This window comes from Triturus cristatus, chromosome 10 (assembly GCF_964204655.1).
Source record: "Triturus cristatus chromosome 10, aTriCri1.1, whole genome shotgun sequence".
In the NCBI taxonomy this organism is placed as follows: domain Eukaryota; kingdom Metazoa; phylum Chordata; class Amphibia; order Caudata; family Salamandridae; genus Triturus; species Triturus cristatus.
Genome location: NC_140593.1, coordinates 91,137,724 through 91,162,422, shown reverse-complemented (window position 1 = coordinate 91,162,422; position 24,699 = coordinate 91,137,724). Strand labels below are relative to the sequence as shown.

Here is a 24,699-nt window from a genome sequence, read left to right as displayed (position 1 = left end):
AGTGCAACTGTAGAGAAAGTGTTGGACTTAGGAGTGGATAGATTTACTATTGCCACGGCAGGGAATGCATTGGACTTCAGTGGGGGTAAGTTTACTTTTCCCACTCCACTCTAAGCAACAGTAGGGAAAGCGTTAGATTTTGGAGGGGTTACATTTAATATTCTCACTCCAGTCTATGTAACATTGAGGAAAGTGTTGGACTTTAGAGGGGTTAAATTTACTGTTCTTGATCCAGTCTATGTAATAGCAGGGAAAGCCTTGGACTTTGGAGGGGTAAATTTACTTTTCTCACTCCAGTCTGTGCAACATTAGGGAAAGCGTTGCACTTCAAGGGGTTAAATTTACAACTCCCACTCCAAACAGTTAATAATGATTTACTATTTTAAAATAAGTAGTAATCTTTGTTTTTTTATTATTATTTAATTATGTTCCCACCTATATGCCTCCAAACCTAGCTGCCCACACCTAAAATAAAACTAAAATAAATAACTATAGCACAATTGACATGCTTGATAATCAATGAAACAGTTACTTAACAATTACTTGTTATTTATTTATTACTTAACTAACTTCTCACCCTAAACCCCTACTAACCTAACAACCCAAACATAAAATATAACTAAAATAAATCACTATTACAAAATGTACATTATTATTATCAATCACATAATTAATTACGAAACTATTCATTAATTTAATAAATAATTATTACTTAATTAACTTCTTGCTATATCCCCCTAAAAAACTGACAACCCCTGCAACACTATAAATTACTAACATTTAAATAAATCTGAATCACTTAAAATGACCCATATTTTTTTAAATGTATATCAATTTTGCAAACAATAGTAAAATAAAATGAGTATATGAGCTAAAACACATTAAAATAATTAAAGAACGATGTTTTTTTAATTATATTACTGAAAACGATCTTAAAAACGATTATATTCCTAAAAATTATACTACTTACCTATAAAACAATGTTGTAGACAATTATATTTTTGCATCACGATATTTTTTTAATCAAGATATTTTATTTCTCATAGTTCTCGTCTCCTGATATTTAAAATTCTATGGATACAAAGTGAGGAAATAGGGAGATTAGATTGAACGAGGGGCTGTAATAGAGCAGAAAGAGAGAGGAAGTTACAGGTGTTAAAAGGGTAATGGGAGTTTATAACACCATGTTTTGAGCAATGTGACTGACTCCTGTGCCTTGAAATACACCATTTTCCTCTAATTTGCAACAAATGGCCTTAGGCTGGAACCCAAAAGTCCCTGTGCCAAGTAATATTTAATGTCCAATTAATGTGTGCCCAGTCTGACTGGTTCCACGTTGCTTTTTGGCAGATCTCTTAGTAGTGGCACTCCAGCCCATCCCCCCGCCCCCTTAATTGTTACTATTCCACAGCTAGAGAGAGGGAGAGAGGGTGAGAGAGAAAACGGCAGCGGGGCAGATGCAGAGAGATGGGGAGAGAGAGCGGACAAAAGAGGGAAGGTGAAAGAGAGAAAAGAAGATAGAGCGGGATAGAGGGAGAGAGCAAGAAAGAGAGCGAGGCAGTGAAAGAGAGTGAGAGACAGAGAGAGGAAGAAAGATCAGTGAAAGAGACAGTAGGTGAGTTGGAGACACGGCGATAGAGAGCAAGAGAGAAAGAAAGTCAGTGAAAAAGAGGGAAAGAAAGGAAGATAGAGAACGGAAAGGGACAGGTGCAGAGGGAGAGTGATGGGGAGACAGAGAGGAAGAAAGAGAGAAGGTGAAAGAGAGAAAAGGAAATAGAGAGAGTGAGAGGCGGAGAGTGAGAGACAGAGAGGAAGAAAGAGAGAGGATGAAAGAGACAAAAAGTAAGAGAGAGCAGGAGAGATGAAGAGAGAGCGAGAAAGAGAGAGAGAAAGTGAAATGAAAAGAGGAGAGAGAGTGAGAGGCAGAGAGTAAGAGACAGAGGGAGGAAGAAAGAGGGAAGGTGAAAGAGAGAAAAAGTAAGAAAGAGAGAGAGAACGTGAGAGGGAAAGAAAAAGAGAGGGAGAGAAAGAACAGGAGAGGGACAGGTGCAGAGAGAGGGAGAGAGAGAAAGCGACGGGCGGAGACGAGAGCATGGCAGAGGGAGAGAGGAGGGTGAGTGAGAGATAGAGGGATTCAGAGACGCAGATGGAAAGAGAGAGGCAGAGAGAGAGAGGAGACAGAGGCAGAGAGAGGGAGCTCATCTCCATCCGCTTCCATCATTCGTCATTCATTGCGACTGCGCGCACTGCCGTCGTCGCCCTTTGCAGTTGTTCATTCACCTCTCGCTTCCTCCATTCACCCTGTGTCCTCCATCGTTCACCCTCCTTTAATCCCTCGCCCTCCATTCACACTTTGCCCTCCACCATTCACCCTCCTTTTATCCTCCACCCTCCATTCACACTTTGCCCTCCACCATTCACCCTCCTTTTATCCTCCACCCTCCATTCACAGTTTGCCCTCCATCATTCACCCTCCTTTTATCCTTCGCCCTCCATTCACCCTGTGTCCTCCACTGACCAGGACCGAGGTGGGGAGCAGGCTCAGCCCTGGTAAAACCATCACACCGACCCCACCCTGCTGGAGGCAGTGACATGAATGTGCTTATGGGGAGGCGGGGGGGGGGATTTGGATCACTGCAGCCCACCCTACACTGAAAGCAGCCCCCTAGCCAGTGGTGTAACATTAGCACCCCCTCCCCCGCCCCCACCACAGCCCGTGGTTCGAGGGGGACCCTGCGCTCCAAGGGCCCCCTCTGGCACTTGCACGGGTTGTGGGCCCCTGGCTGGGTCCCAAGCATGGGTGCCCCCTCCATGTACTTTGCAGGCCCCCCCCTCAAGTTTCGTCAAGCCACTGCCCCTAGCCTGCAGCCCACCGAGAGACAATGACCGAGTGCCAGAATGGCCAGTCTGACCCTGCCACTGACTATCCCCTCATACCCTTCTTCATTCACCAGTCACCCTCCTCACTAGCAACACTACAGTCCACCTGAAACCTCCCTTCCTCCATCATCACCCTGCACTACTCACCCTCCTCTGTTCACCAGTCACTACTCATTAACCACTTAACTTCTACCACTCACCTTCCTTCCTCTATCCTCCGTTCACTCACCAGGCAGTCAGTGCTTAATTTGAGCAGGTGATTTCCGGTACTCAGCACTGGCACATAATCGTGAACTCTAGTAGCAGCCCACCACATGGAGGCGCTGTCCGTCTAATCTCAAAATAAGCACAACAGTGTTTAATAAGTCATTTTACATTAAAAATGGTGTAACACCTGCTGGTCACGCCAGTGGTATAGCTTTGGGGGCCTGCAATAGTCTGAATTATCACACTGGTAGGGGTGTGATGGTTAGTAGTTGTGTTGGCACTGCCATTGGCTGCTCTGAAATGGGCAATGGGTGGTGCAGGCTACAGTGGCCTCCCGAGAAGGGCCTGGTACTTATTTTTCTATTTACAAATATCGTCCTGCACGCACTTACCACTTTGCCCATCCAGGTACCCCTTACCCATTCATTCACCAAAGCAATTTTCCTTCTTTTACCTATCCACCTTTTACTCGCTAATGTCTGTGACCCTTACTGATCCATCCACGCCTTCATCCATAGATGCACACTCACTCACGTGCACTGATTCACCTGCACGTGCCCACCTATGTATTCTTCACCCACCATCTGGTCCACTGCCACTCTCATAAATCTGGACGGCTGTAAGGTTGAAATGCAATCAAGGTACAAAAGTTAACAGGATTGCCATTGCCAATGCTTGTTTATTAGGTGGGAAGTTGCAAGGGAATGTGAATTTTGCCTAATGCACACCCTGAGCCAGGAAGCAAACATTCCAGGAGACAATGGTATACTTGTAATTTAAGTCACCCCTGTGTAGAGCTGGCCTCTGACCTCCGTTTCTCAATTGTTTGTGCTTATTTATGTCACCAGAAACCAATGAAAGTCTGCACTGTCAGTGCTGACGTCACGGCAGACACTGGGGTGCGGTGTGATGAGTGACAGGTGCCACCCTCTGAAGCGCTCCTATCTGAGAAGGAAGAAAGCTCTACTTTCCCTGCCTTGGAGATGCTAAAAATAGACTCGAGCCCGGTGCCAATCGTGTGGGACAGGGCGTGGGGTGCTGCTGGGCGGAAGGAGGGCAGGAGATCCGGTAATTCCCGGCTTACCTGAGGTACGTGACTTCGCGTCTTTAGATTGTGTATAAAAGCTGCCCAAGAGCACAGGGCGAGGAAGAGGGACTCCTGCTGTCTGCTGGTACAGACCTAAGGTAAGCTCCCGCCAGAGACAGCAGAATAGGGTGCACAGCCCCGACATCCGAGCATCTACAAGGGAAAAGAGGGGCACAGCAGAGAGAGTCCCCAAGTTAGTGTCCTAAACACATAAGGGACACGGCAGGGACATAGGACTCCTGCCACCCCAGAGGCCGCATCCTCCAGAGACAGAACAGGCAAGGAGAGCTGGTGGCCCAGTTTTGGGGTGCACATTCTGGTGTCCCTGCCTCGTCCTGCCAGAAGGTACGTACATTAATTTACATTAAAAAAAGTATATATACATATAATATACATATATGCAGTGGAAGGCATCTGAGGAAAGGCAGGACGCCGAAACGCGTCATGCCAGAGTGACTGCTATTACATTTCTTTCGACCCTGCGTGTGCTCCACAATTTGTTTTATTAGTTGCGGTGTGGCGCGCGGGTTCCCCCCGCGAGTGGATGCTCCCACCATAAAGAGTGCGGCAGCCATGTGGGAGGAGCATACAAGTATCGGTGCCCCTCGAAGTTAGGAAGACTGCACCCCACTGCCCAAGGGGCCAAAACACCGAAGCCCATTTGAACCCAGTGAAAACATGACACAGAAGTAAACCTCGGCGCTGCTATTCAATTTTATATTGATTCATAAAGTTATTTAAACAAGTCAATTCAAAGTACCAGCAGGAGATCAATATCGTTCTCGCCGTATCTATTTCACATGAATATATACCAGAGTCTTAAATTACAAAGTTAAAAAACAGTAACGGATTAAACAGCGTTGAACCTGCGGCCGACACGTGCTTCGTTTCATAGAAACTTTTTCAAGGCTTCAATCATTCTTTACATGGGAGCCCAAATGGTAATATGTATATATAAGAAAACAATGGTTCCTGTGCATAAATAGAACTAATATTTGAAATACTTGTGCACATTCGCAATAAAAGGGCCATCTACAAACGGTAATATGAACATGTCCAAGTCTTGTCGTGGGGCTTCCTTTGTCCCTAAGTATGTTTTAGCTCTCTGTTATAACAGAAGACCGTGTCACGTCTTTAGTAATATAAATCCCCTCGTTATTTGCTAGAGTGCCGAGGTTTATTTCTGTTTCATATATATACGTGTGTAAAAAATAAACGATTTACATAATTAATATTCAATTAAATAATTATTTCTCAATTAAAAAATCAGCATTTACTATTGTAATATTCATTATCTACTAATTTAAAAATAATTTTAAGTATTATTTACTACCTTTCCGTTCCTACTTTGTACCTGCTTTGTAATAATTTCCTTTATGGACAGAAGTGCTTAATTTGGCCGGTGTTTGCCGGTGCTCGCCTCCAGTACTCATATGAAACACCAGCACTTATGACAGTTATGACAGTTCACTTCATGGTGGCGTTGCAGCCCAGTTATCAACAATATAATCGGTAGGGTGTTTAACAATTCAACATCATTTTGTAATAATAAAGCCAGCGAGCCCCTTCCATTATTAAACCATACGTTTACCTGGAACAGTCCAGCATGCCCTCGTGTGTGAGTGGGATGTCAGCAAGTAGAGCAGGCACTGGGGTTCAGGGAGTGCGGCCAGGGCAAGGGGGGCACCCGCCACGGCAGCTTCCCCAAAATTACCTTGCTCCTGCCCTTTATTATTTTTTTCAAATACTTGCACTACTCTCGTGGTGTGCACAGTTGGTGCATCGCTGCAGCATTCCTGTCCATTTTGCACGGTGTGCCTGTCCCACTATGCACGGGTGTCATGTGATCAATCGATGGGTCCCTGCCCCTCCGTGCACTGAGGCCCTCGGGGTGGGAGAGGGGTCGGTGTGGACAGTCAGTCCCTGCCGGCGTGAAGGGTGACTGTACTCCTGCACTGCCCGCCAGTGCTGCCCTGAGGGCGATGCTAACGGCCAAACACTACGGACCCTCGTTGCACTTGTTCTCCGCGGTTGAAAGGTTGAGGTCGGTGAACTTGCTTCGATTTTAAAATGTTCATTGTGCGGGGTAATAAACCACAAGTTCTGGGTCTGGGAGTTTCTAAACCCACCTGGGAGGAGGTGCGAACGGGCTCGGGCTCTGGGTCAACAGCCGACAAGGAAACTCACGTAAACTCTCACCCAAGTGAGCCAGAGATCGGACTAAGCTGAGCCGTCGGTCTCGGGCATTAATCCTTCCGAGGTCGATAAATTGAGCACCGGTACATTGGGTGCTATTAACACCTTCTAATTAAACGAATGGGAAGCAAAGTAAGGGCTGTGTAAATTATGATATTAATTATGTATAAACTCCACGTGAAATGACTTTGAGAGGGCTCTAGTTAATCATACCAGTAGTAGTAAATCATTTGTTTATATGTTGCGCCACATGACATACATCTGTCGTTTCCATGCGCTGTAAATAAGAGGCGTTAGTACTAGCGAGTTTAATAGTTCCTCATTGAAGTAAGTTTTCTCATCAGTTGTAAAGTTGACCTTCAGATGTGCTGACCAGAAGTTCGATCCCCGCTAGGGCAGTCTCAGCATTCGATCCTTCTAGGGTCGGTTAATTAGGCGTTGTTAAGAGGAGTGACTTTACGACCTGCTCTTTAAAAGGCTCATATGAGTCAAAATCTCATCTGTGTAAAGGTTTCTCCAGAAACAAGTTGTTATGGTGTCTAAAACTCAGAATCCGTCGCGAGGGGAGCCTCACTCAAGTCTAATTCTCCTATTTGAAATTACTGTTTGAATTCGGTCTCTATGGAGGTGATGAATGTCCCGTTTCTGCACACTGCACCCCCACCCCTCAGCACATGCGACTTTCGGAATATTCGACACGGCTTGTTCGCAACGCAAAATTCAGCGGCTTCAGTTTGTCCACGGAAATGCCGGGCCAATAGCTCTTGCCGTTGAAAGGGGTGGCTGACCGTTTGGCTTTGCCAATGCTTGCTACTGATGCGGAACAGAATTGTCTCCCAAAAGAGACAAGCAAGCATTGTTAAAATCAATAGGTCTGGGCTAATTTAGGTAAATTGTTTCTTGTAGCTGTATCTGAACGTTGGAGGGCAATATAAAGTTGGAAGCTGTATGATCCTGGACCTTGCACAAGGCGCTACATTCTTGTTCCTATGCTGTGTCTCTCTGCACGTACTGGAAGCTAAGCTTAAAGGGTTAAAGCCCTTCTGCTTCCGTTCTTGAGTTTTAAGGCACACCATTTAATGAGGCAGGCTTTGAAAATACTTCCATAATAGCTTGTTTGTTATCTAGCTCTTCATGCCTTATGTCTGCCATTTCTAAGCACTTTACATAGTTATTGTTACACAGTGTATGGTTCACAGTTTAGCAAAGGATAACATTCATCAACCCCTTACTGCTAGAACTGCCTGTGTCCCTCTGGTTGCCAAACTACAAGGTCCTTTCCCCAGGGGCTGCTCTGCTGTCCGCGTGAATTGATGGTTAAGCGGGCTTTCTGCCAAGTATAGTTGTGACGTCACACTGATGTCAGATTCCTTCTCTAGACCCCCTCAGTGCTTCGCATGAACAGCTCAGTGGGGGATTTAATCTAACTTGCATATTAAGGGCCCTATTCTGATGCAGTTAGGAAATCATTCCGACCAAATCGGTTTGGGAATGGTTTCCGACCGACTCAGATCAGGAGTGTCCGACTGACCAAGTACGATGCATCCGTATGCTTCCAGATACAATTCGGTCAGACTCCCATTGACTTCAACGGGAGCCTATGTTCCGACCGAATGCATAAGCTCCCATTAAATAAAGGGGTGGCTGGGGAAAATCGGGCATCCTGTGGCGGGCACCCCTGGTGCCTGCGACACTGTGCATGGCTGGTAAGGGGGGGGACCCATGGGTACCCCCACTGGCACAATTGGGAAGGCTCCGGGTGCAGTGGGGCCTGCTACAGACCCACAAAGTCTGATTCCGACTGCCGTTTCGAGTCGGACGGCACGATTCGGAAAGGCTGTCTGAATCCATCATCGAACTTGGTCCATCAAAACGCGGTCCATAGAGATGTACGATTCTGCTCCGTACAGCTCGGTCATTCCAAATGCCGTCGGGTTTGGATTGGGATATTCCTAACGCCTAACTTGCATCGTTCTCGGTCGGTCGGAAACCTTTCCGATTCAGTCGGAAAAACACGTTCCCGATCCAATTCGGACCGAGCAAATGCCGTTAGGAGGCCTTTCTAACCACCTCAGAATCGGGCCCTAAATGTGCAGAGAAATGCCGATAGACACACACACGTGGTCCTGCAGAAGAGATGGCACGAATGATGGTGATCTACCTCTTTTCACGCAAGCACAATTTAGAATGACATACTCCAATTAACTACACATTCTGTGCCAATTCAAGCACTCTTCCAGTGGTCTTCTCTTTTTTATAGCACAAACCTACTCGAGGACTTATAATACTCTGTCGATGTACAGTTGATGGCTCAGTCTACCCTATATTGTTATTAAACTCAATGACTTTCATTTTATCCACCTCAGAAGGATGAAAGACTGAGTGGATTTAAAATTGTGCACGATAGGTGACAAGCAGTCGATGAATCCATCGCTTCTTTACCAAACGTTCAAAAGGAAGAGAACAAAATACATAATTGCTAATTACAATATGTACTTTACATACAGTATTGTCTTACCTCTTGGCATTTTAGGTCTGATGTTATCCAAGACCTTTCTATTTTACTAAAATAAACACATGCTATACTTATGAAGCCTTCCAATATCTAGCTGTTGCTCCTGTCAGTTGACTCTAAACGTCCAACCAGACCCAGAGATTCAAAGTTCTCTCTTCACTGCTTTTCTTTCCCAGGGTCAGCATCTTGTCATCCAGCATAGACACGGGAGGCCTTGCGTAGGGTCCATCTTACCTTGGGCCTTTCCCTCATCTGACATCCAGTCCTTCACCCATCTCACCATCGCCTTTTCCTTGGCACATTTCCTGTCTCTACGCTATCTCACCACTCAGATGTTCCAGATTTACCTCCGGCTCTTTTCTCACATCCTTTTCTAATCTCATCCGCCATCTATCCCTACACCAAACCTAATGCAGTCCCTTCGCAGGTCTACCTTCTCACCCTTTCTCCATCTCAGTTCCGGACCCACCCTCACTTCACATTCAGTTCTAACCCCAGCTTTCCTCCACACCTCACTGCCTGCATGGTAGTGATCTCACTTCCTGCCCATTCCTACTCTCACCTTCTTTCTGTGGCCATCCCGCCTCCTGCCCTCGTCTTTCATTGTCTCACTTCCTGCCCCATCTCACCTTCCACCATTTCTCACCGTATCTTTGCTTCTTGGTCCACTAGGTGCCCTCACCATGGAAGGCTTCGCCTCTGTGTACTACAGTGAACCCTCCGTCATGGGCTTCCTCGCCAACGTCATCAGCGCTTTCCTGGTGGCCCTACAGAACTTCGCTTCGTTCCACACCAAGGTGAACGCTGAAGGGGTGGAGAACATCCTTGCAGGTGAGCATGGGGCTGGCTGCAGTAACAGGGAGGGCTGGGTTAGGACTGCAAGACCCTGGAGGTCAAAGTGAGCACCTGAGGGAAAGCGAGCATCCAGGGAGATGAGCATACGGGGTGGTGGTGTAAAGCCACACTCTGCAAGTGTGCTTTTTGCACACTTAACAAAAACTATAAGTAAGTAGTGAAACAATTAAAAAGGGTACTGTGTATGTTATCAATGGTTATGGGGTTTAAGGGCATTTGTGTGCACACAAACATCTCACTCATTTAGACACAAATTTCCAAACACACACACACATACACACACTGCTCACACACAGACAGAGAGATCCAAACACACCCACCCACATAGAAACTCAAACTAACACACAGACAAACATAGAAAGACAAACAGACACATATACGGACACACTGTGCAAACTCATGCAGAAACACAAATTAATACAAAGACATAGACAGAAATGCAAAAAATCTGGCAGAAACTCGCACACCACACACAGACGGACAGGCACAGTGTCACACACACAAACACACAAACGCACACACACACGCACACGCACACCCCAACAACACACATAGATACACTAATTTGCATGCCAGGAGGTCCCATTACTGCAAATGTAAATTGTTCTTATTGCCTTTCGGTTTCTGCATTGCAGGAGTTCATCTGATCCTGATTGGAGGACTGACGCAACTTGTTGCAGGCTTTCTCTGTTTCCGGAAGTATGATCACCTGGGGAGCACCGCCTTTGTGTCCTTCGCGGCCCTCTGGAGCAGCTACGGTGCCACCCGCATTGTTCTAGGAGCCTACCCCTCCATCGTCAATAGCACACAGAATACAAACAATTCCATTGACCAATCCATCATGGCCGCCTCCCCTCTCCCAGTCACCGAGAGTGCAGTGGCTGGGCTGGTGGCATATATGGTCATCGCCTGCATCCTCTCGTTCTGCTCGGCCACTGTCAACTACATTATGCCCTTCGTCTTCGGTGCCATCACCATCACATTGGTCTTCGAGGCCGTTGGGCTCTTCGGACAGTGGGCGCTAGTCGTGTCTGGGGTCTTTGAGCTTCTCATTGTGCTGCTAGGGTTCTATGGAGCCACTGCTCTGCTCCTGAAGGGTCTAACACAGAGGTATGTCCTCCCTGGCTTCGGCAATTCGCTTTTCAGCGTCTTACTTCTAGGCACCGCCAACAGCAAGACTTCCAGCAGCATCGGGGAGGAGAAGAAAAAGAATTCCAAGTACGCAGAGCCCATGGCCCTGGGACACATTGCGGACGCTGTGGCTGCTTTCATCTTTGCCTTTTATGGCTCTGGGTACATGAAGACCTTCTACATTGGTGCCATATGGGTCAGCATCAATGCTTTCTCCCAGCTCTGCGCGAGTTACTACAGTTATCTGCGTGATGACGTCTACCACACCACCAAGTTTGGCCTCCACAGCCTGTTCTGGCTGGTGATATCCTGGGAAGAGTTCACCCTGACCGTTTTCCTCTCAACGGACAATGTGGGCGGGAGCCGAGCGGGCATGGTGGGGAGTTGGTTCTTCCTGGTCACTGCTTGCATCCTCTTTGTCATGTCCTTCAATAGGGACCTTCTGGAGGTGCTTCAGAATGCCGGCTTCCTCCTCCTCACTGTTTCCACCATCCAACAGATCCCCCTCCTTGGCTCCCGTGTCTTCTTCGCGGTGGCATGCAGCCTCTACACGGCTATCTCCCTCTACGCCACCTTCGCCAGCCTCATTAACTCTATAGCGGATAAAGCTCTGATCCCTCTTGGTAACCAAGTGATGTCATCAGCGACATTTCAGACATTGCTTCTGGGTCTGAGGCGTGTGACCGGCAGATCTAAAGCCGGTGACCTTGAAGACCACAGCACCGGCAGCCAGCTCCCTGATGCTCTGTTCTTCATCTGCAACGGGTTGGCCTCCTTGTCTGCCATCCAGGGCAGCCTCAGTGACCCCACCAGAGCCCACCTCTCCATCCCTTGGGTGCTGATCCCAGGCGCTCTCTTCCAGTTGTACGTCTCCAGGATTGTGGTCCAGAGAGGTCGACGATTTGGGGCGGTCCTGCCCTTCTGCTATGCTGTGGTGTGGGCCACCTGGAGCTGGCTACGGTTCGCAGGTAAATATTTCTGTGTTGTTCTAATGCACGTATAAACATGTATGTACAAACGAAGCTTTGACCTTGCCTGTTTTAGGGTCCTTGAGGACAAGGTTGTCATTTTATTAAAATCATAGAGATGCAGGCAGGCCCCATAGTTACACACTTAGTGAGCACACCAAGATAGCCAATAGTATCTCAGAGTTTTCATCAGACGAAGACAAAATATGCCTTTGATAGCATATTGCTCAATATATGCTTATATTAATAGGGGTATGTTTATTAAATCAGCAAATAATTCAAGACTCTACAAGGTGGTGAGAAATATTACTGCAGCGCAGCAATAAATACATGTATGTGGCACAATGTGCGCTACTGTAGCAAGAGAAATAACTAAAAGATCTAAAACCGTGACGTGAAATATAAGATGTTAAATGCATAAGTACTGTGAAGTGCCTCATATTGGTTTAAGTCATACATAAGTCTGGTTTTGAAGGAAGATGATGACATGCCCCAATTCACGTGCTCTTGACTGTAAGTTAACGCCTTGTTCTCTGTCTTTCCCCCTCCCAGGTCCCTTGTTGAACATCGACATTTCCAGTCATGGTGAATTCGCTCTTGGTGCCATCGCCTTCCTCATCGTCAACGCCTTCCTCATGGTTTTGGGTAAGTCTAATCAGGCGGTTGTTGACGGTCCATCTCCTCAGTGCACGCTGAAGGACCAGCGGTCCCAGGAGATGGATGTTCGTCCAACCTTAGTGAGTTTGGACTGATCCGTACGATTGAATGGATCCATAGAATAGTACAAGCCACATTCCAGCTGTCCACCTATAACCCTCTGTGGTCCATGCTCATCACTTGTGATGAACCCCCCTTTAATGAGGGAAGAAGGTCACTGCAGCACCAGCCAGCCTCTGATGTCTGTTATTTCTGGTCCCTAAAGCCCTCTACTTCTTCTCATTCCATAGTCGCCTACGCCAACGTGGTCTTCTTCCTGCTGGCCCTGCTGATGGAAGCCGCCATCACCTGCTTCCTGCTCTTCACCTTGGAACTACTGCCTCTGCCGCTCGAGAGTAAGTGGTCAATGAAGGAATGGATATCCCCAGGGCTTTGGGTCACTCTCGTTGGCCATGGTTAGAGGCAGCTCTGGGGTTCAATTGAGTATCTAGTCCATCACCAAGGCCAACTTCAATTATCAAGGCTCTTGTGTGTTCCTGCAGAACTGGAAACTTAGAAAAGTCATTATACACAAAGCAAGCGACTGCATTAGAATTCCCTTCATGCTTGCATCAGTAATGGCTCCCTCCAGAATATAAACTGGAGGTTCACTATCAGATGATTGCCTCTGAATTGCCAATCGTGAGATGCACTGTGTCAGGAGCATCTCAGATGTGGCAAAAGCATTTAGCAAATGAATGGTGAATCAGGATGAGGCCATGTGGCCATATAGGACAGAGCTGCTACTCTAAATGTCTTATGACATGTCCAGCTGAATGTAGGCATTGCCTGCTTGTGTATCAACTCAGGCCTTCAACTCTTGTGCATTTGTGGCCCACAGTGATGTACTCGTGGCTTAAAGTGACGTACTTGTGGCTTACAGTGATGTACTTGTGGCTTACAGTGATGTACATGCTCATGGTATATGTGTTTGGATTCTAGACTTTTCTCTGCTGTGAGTCTCGGTTGAGTTTGCCTGATGTTTTCTCTCTTTATTCCTCCAGTTGCAGTGTTGGCCATCTTCAGCTCCATCTGCGTCTATGGGGCAGCAGCATCTCTCGGAAATTGCCTCTTCAACAAGGACCTTATTCCCATGGGACCTCCTCTAGTCAAGGTAAAGTAGGATGAGCATGATAGCTGCCATGGTAGAGTCCCCTCCACTCAAGGATGTACCCCAGCCCCTCTATATCCCTCAGAATGCCCACCAAAGGGCAGTGCCCCGCTCTACTCTCTGTACCTAACTAAGCCCACCTGAGGGGCAGTGTGTGATCCCTCATTCTACCTGACATAGCCCATCTAAGGACGGTGCCCTACCCCACTGTACCTGACAGAGCTCCCTCAGAGATGGTGACCTACCAACTTTCTGCACCAGAGAGAGCCCACCCAGCGATGCTGCCCTGCCCTACTGTCTGTACCTGAGAGAGCCCACCCAGCAATGCTGCCCTGCCCCACTGTCTATACCTGAGAGAGCCCACCCAGAGGTGGTGCCCTCCCCCACTGTCTGTACCTGATGGAGCCTACCCAGGGACGGTGCCCTCCCCCACTGTCTGTACCTGACAGAGCCCAGCAGGAACGGTGCCCTCCCCTACTGTCTGTACCTGACAGAACCCAGCAGGAACGGTGCCCTCCCCCACTGTCTGTACCTGATGGAGCCCACCCAGGGACGGTGCCCTCCCCCACTGTCTGTACCTGACAGAACCCAGCAGGAACGGTGCCCTCCCCTACTGTCTGTACCTGACAGAGTCCACCCAGGGATGCTGCCCTCCCCACTTTTTGTACCTCACAGAGCCAATCCAGGAATAGTGCACCTGACAGAGCCCACCCAAACGGCAGTACTCCAGGGATGTGTGTGTATCTTGCATTGGGAGCTGTGGAAGACGCTGCTTCAGTCTGTCTCTGCTCTGCATCCTTTTAGGAAATGAAACCCAAGGAGAAAGTCGAAGTGTCCAGCTCCTGCGTATGTCCTGATTCCCGCCGCACCAGCAGTCTCAGGACCATCGCCGCCCTGCTTGATGATGGTGGAGTGTGTGGGGTCCCCACTGACACAGTGTATGCCTTGGCAGCCTCCTGCAAACACCCACAGGCCATCCAGAAGATTTACACCATCAAGGTAGGCATGCGTCACAGCACACAGAGTGTTGTTACCATAAACTGTACAAATGTGAAGCCTACTGACTTTGTCATTGCTATGTTGATGAACACTTTTTGTCAAACCAAGTGAGTAGCTTGGTGCTCTCTTTGTTGGCCTTGTTTTGTTTCACCCTTTGTTGCATCTAAACGCACGCATGGCCAGGATATCATCAAGCCTCATTTTTCCAGAGAAACTTCTCATTCACATTAACATGTAAATAGAGAAGGGGAGATAAGACCAGCATACGTCCTCCCTAAACGAAACACTACAACACAAAAAGGTATGGTAGCTCAAGTTAAAGGAGGATTTGTTCTCCTATTTGCGAATTCAAGTCTGAGCCTTATTTGGACGTCACAGGAATTCTCTCAGATCATGTGGGAAGACTAATCTTGTGGCAGAGGAAGCCTCATACACAGTTTGTGTCATGCGTCATCACCGGCAACCTCTCTCCACCCTGGTGGAGTAGTGCCACCAGGGCGGACTCGAACTCCTGGTGGATTCGAACGAAAGAGGGAATTCGTAGATAAAGATGTAGTGGACAGATGTCGGGATCCAGATTGGTCAAAAATACCCTGGAATACCCCAGTATATCACTTTTAATATTGGGGACCTCAGGTATATCTAAAAACATCATTGAGATGGTAAGTGAGAGCAATGGCTCAAATCATCTCCCTAAGTTAACATGTTTCTGCCCCTATAGTTAGTCTATATAGGTCTTGGGCATTCTCCAGGGCGAAGGATCCCTATTGGGCTGGCCTATATGCCAAACGTAAAACTTGGTGAAACCAAAATCCCAGGTGAATCCTACTTGGATATAGGTACATTACATCCTAGTTTAAGGGATCCCAGCTCCTCGGTCTGGATGGGGACAGTGTCCTCTTTAGTCACACATTCATCAAAAGGCCAATGTGCTTCCAAACCTGAAAAGGCCGCACCGTCTCTTAGTCGCTAGACAAATGTGTGACTAAAGAGGACATCATCCTCTCCACGACCAGGGAGCTGGGAGGAGTAGCACCCAGGTTTAATGTTGACTTTAGTGATAGGCTGGTCAGGTAGTTATTTGCTCTACAGATACTTTAACACGAAAGCTGAGAACAGCTAAATAAAGATCTAAAATATCAGCAAAAAGCTCAGATTGCGAAGGACCTACTATTATTTTCAGGTCTCACTAACAGTCTCAATCGTCCACTCAAAAATCACTTTTGTGGTTGTTAGTGGAAAAGTGGGCAAAGTATTACTTGACTTGTCCCAGTTATGTTGTCAACAAGTGTCTACTCAAGGATCAGGAAAGAACAACCCTCTTCAATGATTGTAAAAACCAAGATTCAATTTGACAAACAAAGAGGCCCCTTACTTTTCCATACAAGGTCTAAAACTTCACCAGTTCATGTCATATTCTAGATGATGTCCCCTCCAGTGATTTCTTGTGGTAATCAGCATCCAGTGATCTCTTATGCACATCCGCATCTAGAGACACTTAAATCAATATAAACCACACACTAATTCTCAATGGTTCAGCTAAGGGTACTGTGAATGCACTTTAACTCTAGTGTTTGATTTTTATAGATTTTAGTCCACTCCTTAACTTGTATGAATTAGCTATTTCTTGGCTAGACACTACTCTGTGTACCATTTACAAACCAGGGACTGTAGCATTTCAGAAGAAGTTTGTACTATTGATCGAGAGTCACAGTTGCCGCAGGATCCCTTCCCAGGTCATGTGCTATGATGCTTCGGGAGTGGAGCGGTCCCTCTTCTCATGCTGATCTGCCTGAACACCCCCTCTGTTTATCTCTTGTCTGCTTTAGGACCGACCCTTGGAGAAGCCCATCTGCATCTGCATCTCCCACCTCGGCCAGCTGCGGGACGTGAAGCCCCCATTTAGCCCCCTCCTGTGGGAATTCATGGAGAATGTCTACCCTGGGGGCATCAGCTGCATCGTTCAGAAAGGAGAGTGGCTCAAGAGATTGGGTGAGTATCATCTCTGCCATCTTCTTAGAGGAAGCTCTGTATGGATTTCCTACTCTAGCAACTTGCAGCTTAGGGATGGAGTCATGCATGGATGGTGCATATTTAAGGACCAATTACTGCTCCATTTCCATACACCATGTGCTTTGCAATCCCAACTATTGATCTCATGCAGTTATGCGTTCACCAGTGTCATACAGCATCATGGTGTCTAGAGACCCTCTTCTCACTTAACCCTGTTTGTAAACCATGGTTCAAGCTCCCCCACAAAGACTCCTCTGATATGACTGTAGCATAACTAGCTCATGTTTCTTGAAGCACAATGCTCTTGGGAACTCCTTACCTCACAGGCATTACATCCATCACTTTATATGCTCTTCCCCCATTGCCAGAGTCACTAAACCGTAGTCTAATGCACCCCTTCTTGTCTACAGATCTTCATCTCAGCTGGCTCCTGAATCCATAGAATATGGTGCATACAATCACGTGGATTTCTCAGACCCTCACCTCACTTAGCACACCAAAAACGTGTCCACATTCTGTAAACCCTCAAATTGTCCACAGTAGTTCTTCTCTCTTACATCAATGGTAACGCACCCCACTCTAATGGGACATATTCATATCATCTTCCTTTTATAATCTTAATCTCGGTTTCATCCACCCGCTCCATGGCCATTATGGGTTCTCATTTCAACCTAGCCCATGCATTGCTGGACCCTACTCTAGTGCACCCCCAAGGTTTCTACAGCACATCATTTCACCTGGCGCTTGCATTTCAAGGTCATGGTCCATAAACGCTCATGTTATTGATAAACCCTTGCCTCACTGAACTCCTGCATCCTTAAACCACAGCCCATAAACCCCCTGGTGTTTGGCAAGAGACCCTCATTTCACCTGGCTCCTACTTCCACATACCATGACCAATCTATCCATGAAGACTAGCGTACACCTCCTCATCTCATCCTGCTCTTGTATTCCTTGCTCAGTGGTCCATGGTGTCTCCCGACCCTTGTCTAGTCCGATCTGTAGACCACGGCTCGTACACCCACACATGGCTTCTCAGGCCCACACCTCAGCTCGCTGATAAAAGTCTTGATCATGACCAATCCAGCTCTATGATCTGCTCTCACCAGAGCCTAGAGGCAAGCTCTGTACGGAGTGCTCTATATAAATATAGTTAGTCAACCACTGACCACTCATTCACTTGAGTCTGAACTGCTGCTAAAAGATGCTTTTCTTTTCTCTCTTTTCAGGGGTCGGACTGGCATATGACATTGTGGGCACCAAGGACTCCATTATGATCCGAGTGCCAGACCATAGTATCTGTGCACACCTTACGAACATGACTGGCCCCCTGGCTATCACCTCAGCCAACCCAAGCGGGGAGAGTGACAGCACCCACCATGACATGGTTACCTCGTAAGTATCGGTTCAAGACAGATGTGCTGAAAGCAGAGTGTGGGATAGGCTGTAGGTTGGTTGTTTTCTGGGAGATGAGGTTAGAGCCATGGATGAGTTGGGTAGGGAATGGATATAATGAGAATTGATTATTCTAGTGACTGACATGTGAATAACAGAGCAGAGTGTAAACTTTATCTGATATAAACCGATTTGTAATCTAGTTTCCAATAAACTGCAGTGTTGAAGCTCATCCGTATTGTAGAGTGCATGTATTCCTAGATAACTGGGTAATGAAATTGTAAAAAAATCTTTAATACTCCCCATCTAATGATAGACATCCTCTGAATATTTATTATATTTCTCTGTTCAATGAACAGACCAGTCCACCCTCGTGGATTGGAGTTTGTGCAGGGCCACCGGCGAATGTTCACTCACACATGGCTTTCATTCTCTAAATTACCCTGATTGTAATCCACTTTTAATGCATTTGGGTGCAGTTACATTTGTTGGGCTCATTGTAGGCTGTCCTCACCATGTTGATGATCAGAGCAGGTAGATGTTGTTTTCTAGCCCTATGTCAGTTCCTATTACAAGAGCTCAAACAGAGGTCTGTGTTTCTCTCCATCTTTGCGACAGGCGTTTGAGTCACAAGTTGGAGGGAGTGCTGTGCGATGGGGACTCCAACGAGTTGGTGGGCTCCACCGTGGTGAACTGCCTGAAGATAGACGAAGGTGAGTCTAGTGCTGGTGCTTATTTCTATCCCATTACTGTTCCCCCGGACTCTAATTTGGCTCACGATACCCAGTCACCAGATTGTGATTTCTAAGCTGGTGACAGGCCTCTGTCCCTCTGCAAAGAGAGTTTTAATCAAAAAGAAGAATGAAAGAATGAAAGAATGAGGGACTCAAGACAGATATGCTGTCTTCAGCAATAAGATTCAAGGTCTTCAGCATTAATGGGTTACTGAAATGTGTAGTTTCCAGCTCCAAATGGCGCTTTTCAGCCTTTTTGGAGAATGCATGCAGCATGAGAATTTACCACATCCTTCTTTTGAATAGGTGTGTGCAAAATCATGTAATTTGTTTTTGCAAAATTTCATGAAAATTATGCAAAATTATCTGAATTGGGTGAAATGGGCTTTGCCAGTATCTCATGAAAATTTTCCTGTGAAAATGAATGTGAGGTATTGGCAGGAGACTGGTTCTAGCAGAAACTGTCTCTGACAAGATATTTTGTGCATGAACTAGTGTCTCAGTAGGTATGCAAAATTGCACACATTTTGCCAGAGTCATTTCAGTTTTGCACAGATCTAGTTATGATCCCACCTCTCACCATAAAAAGGATCTTCTCTTCTCTGCAAGAAGAAAGAAGACAGGGCTGTTGATTGAGTGACCTTTCACATCCTTGGAGGGCGATATCCACCCTTTCCCAACCAGGTCACTTATCTCCATTGGTTGGCGGTTTGTGGTCTTTATCGGCTGACATTGTGCTTCTTTCTTCACAGGCATCCTGACCATCGTTAGGGAGGGCTGCGTGCCCACTGCCCGCGTCATGCAGACATTTGAGCGGGTGAAGAACGCGCTGGCATGAGGATGAGTGGACGTGCATTGAACCTCGATAAGCCAGTCGTTTCCAAATAACCACACCTGCAGAATCTATTCTCAACCTAAGCCAATGTCATTTTACGTTTTCCAGTTTTGAAATAACCATATCTGAACCTTATTGCCTGGCTGTCATTTAAAGGGATATATGTCTCCGTATAATACGGCCTCGTGGAAAAGGATTTCTAGTACCTGCGTAACAGCGTTTGGAATTTCTGAAAACATTTGGAAAAAAGTCTATTTTTGTAAATACCTTTACCTGTACTTAGCTTTCACCAGGTAAATACTGCAGAACTAGCTAATAACAATATTTATTGTCACACATCTGATTTATTGACTTGAATCCCAGTCCTTATGGTCTGCAAAGCTAGTAACACATCAATGTGCTCGGTCCACACACCACCCACCTCTCCTGCCTCACTTAAATGCCATTCAGGTGTTGTGAGTGCTGCACCTGAAAGCTTGACCAGCAGGTGCAGACTGCATTCAAAGTAATTTGAATGGCTGTCCAACTCTCAACTTTCCAGTGCATATTGATATGTCAGGATATGTCTCTATGTGAGTCACCTTTGATAATGTATAAAGTGACAAACCCCCCACATAGACCTCTCTCATAATTCTGGTTCAGCAGACACAACTCATTCCTTTGCGGGAATCATAGCGCTGTATGTCCACGAGTGCAAGCACTTGGCTGTGGTTTATCTTGAGATACAAACGTCTTAATGCTCATTTAGTTCTGTGCCCTCCGACTAATAACCATGGGTGCCTTGTTGTCGTTGGAGCACAAGTTGTAGACAGTTAAATGTTTTGTACCAAGAGGTTAAGACCGATCCAACAGTAGATTATTTGATGGCATTGTGGAGTTACATATTCTTCAATCCACACACTGGTTAAACCTTGGGTTCAACTCACACGGATCAATCATTCTCAGGACAGATGTGGTGATTGGCGGTAGTACTCTTCCTACAAGTTTCAAACTCTGCTAGAGCATGGGGCATGCACACGCCTCCTCATGCGCTGGCATGAGATATCCGTTCTAATGTCCATCTATTACATGTCAACTAAGAGGCCATATCCTACTCACATGGATGGATCATGTCTTCCAACACTCCTGGTTCTCAGGGTGATCACCGTCAGTGTCGTTGACGATGTCTTCTGGACAAGGCTCCCCCAATCCATGCGCGGTACCAGACGCTGACATTTTGTACAGAATGTGAAATATTTTATAATGCATGATCCTATAATGATAATGTTATTTATAATCATTTATTATAGTTCAAATCTGATGCGGGCATCAATGATGAATTCTATTTATTTTGGTACTTGAAGGACTCTGATTCTATGGACTCTCTTGGTGGACTCACCGGGTACAATATGTGTAGAGTCGGCTCCACAGACTCTGCTGCAGCTCTTATGTATTGACTCCACTAATTAGGGTAGTCACCAAGGAGGTCCACCTAAGAGGGTGACCTTATTTCTTATATATTCTAGCTCAAAGTTTTTGAATATTTATTGAAACGTTTGTCTCTTGAACTAGATCTTACTAATGGAAAGAAATAATAGAACTGTATTTGAGTGTGCAATCACACCTGTAGCGCGAACTTTGCCACTATGATGTGTCTCTGTCTTGATGGTCCCAGACCTACCTTTTCACTTTCACAGGGACACTTACCTTAAGGAGACAGGATTTTTTAAATTAAAAATGGTGCGGTTTGTACCCCGTCTCTCAACACAATCGATTGGGGAGAGCAGAAAGCATCAGGTTGGCATGGGGGGCAGATAGACTGTGTCCTCCCACTCTGTGTAGCCCCCCCCCTTAGGAGCGCTGAGTATAGATAGTACTGTGAATTATAAATGTGAAGAACCCACAGAGATGAAGAAAGATGCTTTAAGATGTACACGGAGGGCCTATCAATGTGGCAATGCCACTGCAGTGGAACAAATAATTTACTTAACTTTTTACACTATTCGATGTTTTCATGAAGATGTTTTTCTTGTGAATCACTTGCAATGATACTGTTTTAAAATATTTATTTATGTGAATATGTCTGTCTGTTAGTATACTTTTGTTGTCCATATCTTTTCAAATCACTGTTCATCCATATGTTGTGTGCCTTGTTTTGTCAATAAAGCTGTAAAAACAGGAATATCTGAGTTTCTGAGTGTGGTGCATCAATGCTATGTCCAGTCCAGGTTTATCTATGAAAACAAACATGCATCTCAGGACCGAAGGCAGTATTGGAATCCAAGCGGATAAATCCAACCCTCCTCACAGGCTGGGACCCCTGACACTTACATACAGATCAGGCCTCGGGGAACGCATAGCAGCATAAGTGCATCCTTGTCCCCAGGGTGGTGACTAAAATATTACCTCTACAGGTCCCAGGGCACTGAAAGAGAGACAGGAAGGACCACCCGTCTCCCTTAAAGCTTTGGAATATCGAAGTTTATCTGACTCGCCTCACACTTTTTGTGATCCAATGAAAAGGAACAGGAAATGGACTCCACTCATACCCCTGAATCAGTCAGACATGCCCTTAATCACTCACTCACACTCCTGAATCACTTAAACTGAACCACTCAAACACACTTCTGAATCACTCACACATGCACCTGAATCACTCACACATGCACCTGAATCACTCACACATGCACCTGAATCACTCACACATACCCCTGAATCACTCGGACATACCACTGAATCACTCAGACATATCCCTGAATCACTCACACCTACCCATAAATCACTAAGAGATACCACTAACTCATTGTTATCACTAACAGAGAGTGAAAGATAGTGAAATCAGTTGCACTCTCCCTCTGTCAAAACTCATGCACACAAGAGCAACTGATTACTCAGATATTCTTATCAGAATACATTCCGTGTCCTATTATATCAGGATGTCAGGTGTTACCTCTGCTTAGTTCTTACTCTTAAGGGGGTATCCAAAGATTTTGGAGTAGACGCCTCACTCACTTATCGTGACATGCTTCATCATCGGCACTTATCCACACCCTGGTAAGATGGTACTAGGGCGGACTCAACTATAGTTGGAAATGGGAGTTCTTAGATAAAGCAAACTGAATAAGCAGAAACCCAGAAAAGGGATGTATTTAAAATACCTCAAGATATACCCATAGGTTTTACTTTACTAGGGGGGTACCTGGGGTATGGATAAAAACGTGAAATTAGTGGGTTCTATTGAATACAATTATTCAATTATACCCAAGATGTTTCGGCCCTCCCTGTAAGCCTAATCCAGTCTGGGGCCTTCGTCAGGGCTGTTTGGTCAGTGTCCCTGCACTTTCTTGTGAACGCACACCATGCACACTCATGAGGCCTAATGCTTGGTTCTTTGTTTCCAGAGGATTTTCCTCTAGTGCATCCTTTCAAGGGTCATGCGGTTCGTGCAGGATGGTGCTGTTTTGTAGTCACACATTCATCAATCAAAAACTCACACATACTCCTGAATCACTCAGACATACCCCTGAATCACTCGGACATTCCCTGAATCACTCGGACATACCCCTAAATCACTCACATATACTCCTGAATCACTCAGTCATACCCCTGAATCACTCACACAGACCCCTAATCACTTCCACATACCCCAGAATCACTCACACATAACTCTAAATCACTCACATATACTCCTGAATCACTCAGACATACCCCTGAATCACTCAGACATACCCTAAACCACTCGGACATACCCTGAATCACTGACACATACCCCAGAATCACTCACACATACCCCTGAGGTACTCTGCACATTCCTACATCATCACTGTGTTCTGGTCTCCCAGATAGAATGACACATCCCTTACAGCTGTAGCAGAGGATTCCTGACACTCCATCTGTGATTCTTTAATCAAAGAGTATATCTTATCACATGTGAGCATCCGACTAAAAACAAGTGCATTTCAGTGCCATGGCATGTTCTGTTTCCTGCCCCTGTTTCTCTTTTCTAGTCACACTGAGTGTTTAAATTAAGGTTTCTAGAATTCAAAGCCAATAGTACCAATTTTGCGCCACCAGGAATATGTTCCTGTGGAACTTGTAAATCTGTTCTAAAAACTTGCTGAAAAAACTCACAATCTTCTACTAAAATTATGTGATGGTTAACTAATTTTTCCATGTACCTTTTTTATTTCATGCTTATGGTCACCATGTTTAGGCAGGAACACGTTTTCTCTATTTTTCTGAGCAAAATATACCCATTGCACAAGCTTACCGTGGCCAAATATGTTACTGACAATGTTTGGTTTTAATAGGCTTTGCTTCTCCACCTCTTGTTGTGGCTTTGTTTTTTATGCCTTTTTACCAATGGGTAATTTCCACATCGAGTCCTCATTTTCAGAAGGACCCCACTCTTGCTTCCTGAACTTCCTTTTCACATCTTTTTTCCCCCATTAATTCTCCCTTTCTGCCATGTACTTCCCTGATTATGTCTTTTGTTTTACTCAGCAAACTCTCTGCATTTCCTGGTGTTTTTGATCCATTGGCTACTTTCTTTCATTTTCTTCTTCTACTCCATGTCTTCTAATTTCACCCCCTTCCTCCTTCCCTTTCTGTCCTCGTCCCCTTCCTTCCCTTCCCTTCCATCTTCTATAGAAATAAAAGAAGGACTTCATGACTGTCTACTTTACGGCAACTTTAAGGTAGACTCAGTTGCCAGGAATCAGTGCCCTGAAAGAACAGACTAAAGAGTTGAAATACAATCAAGCACAACTGGAGGCGGGACTCAGACCGGTGGCAAAGGGGACATCGGATAAAAAGAGCAAGGAGAGATGGATTAGTATAAATTCATAATGGAGAAGGGACTAACCACCCTGCTACTATGGCAAGCCGGCAATGTCTTTAGAGATGGAGAATTGCCTCATAACGGTCCCTACCTTCTCATGGCTCTATGCACAGCTCTCCACCGACCTCATCACTGAACCATGGGAGTGTTCTGAGCAGGCGCTTAAGAGCACGACTCAGCTGCACAAGTGCTCAGAGTAGTGCGAAGGCTTTAAACCGCGGTACTATACTCAGTGCTGAGGAGGCCGCGCCCTGAGAG

At 46.0% G+C, this 24,699-nt stretch overlaps 1 protein-coding gene across 2 annotated transcripts; it reads left to right on the top strand.

Moving 5' to 3' along the window:
* The first annotated feature begins 4,146 nt into the window (after positions 1 to 4,146).
* Positions 4,147 to 21,783, top strand: LOC146788930 (uncharacterized). Of its 2 annotated transcripts, none has more exons than XM_085630497.1 (11): positions 4,147 to 4,272; positions 9,558 to 9,716; positions 10,376 to 11,839; positions 12,392 to 12,484; positions 12,787 to 12,891; positions 13,540 to 13,649; positions 14,451 to 14,645; positions 16,475 to 16,637; positions 17,888 to 18,053; positions 18,672 to 18,766; positions 19,540 to 21,783. In XM_085630497.1, the coding sequence occupies exons 2-11, from the start codon at positions 9,569 to 9,571 to the stop codon at positions 19,623 to 19,625; spliced, it is 2,625 nt and encodes an 874-aa protein (XP_085486623.1). In that variant the 5' UTR covers positions 4,147 to 4,272; positions 9,558 to 9,568; the 3' UTR covers positions 19,626 to 21,783. The 2 variants fall into 2 exon arrangements, with proteins under 2 accessions (XP_085486623.1, XP_085486622.1); XM_085630496.1 differs by having other exon boundaries at positions 4,202 to 4,519.
* The last annotated feature ends 2,916 nt before the right edge of the window (positions 21,784 to 24,699 follow it).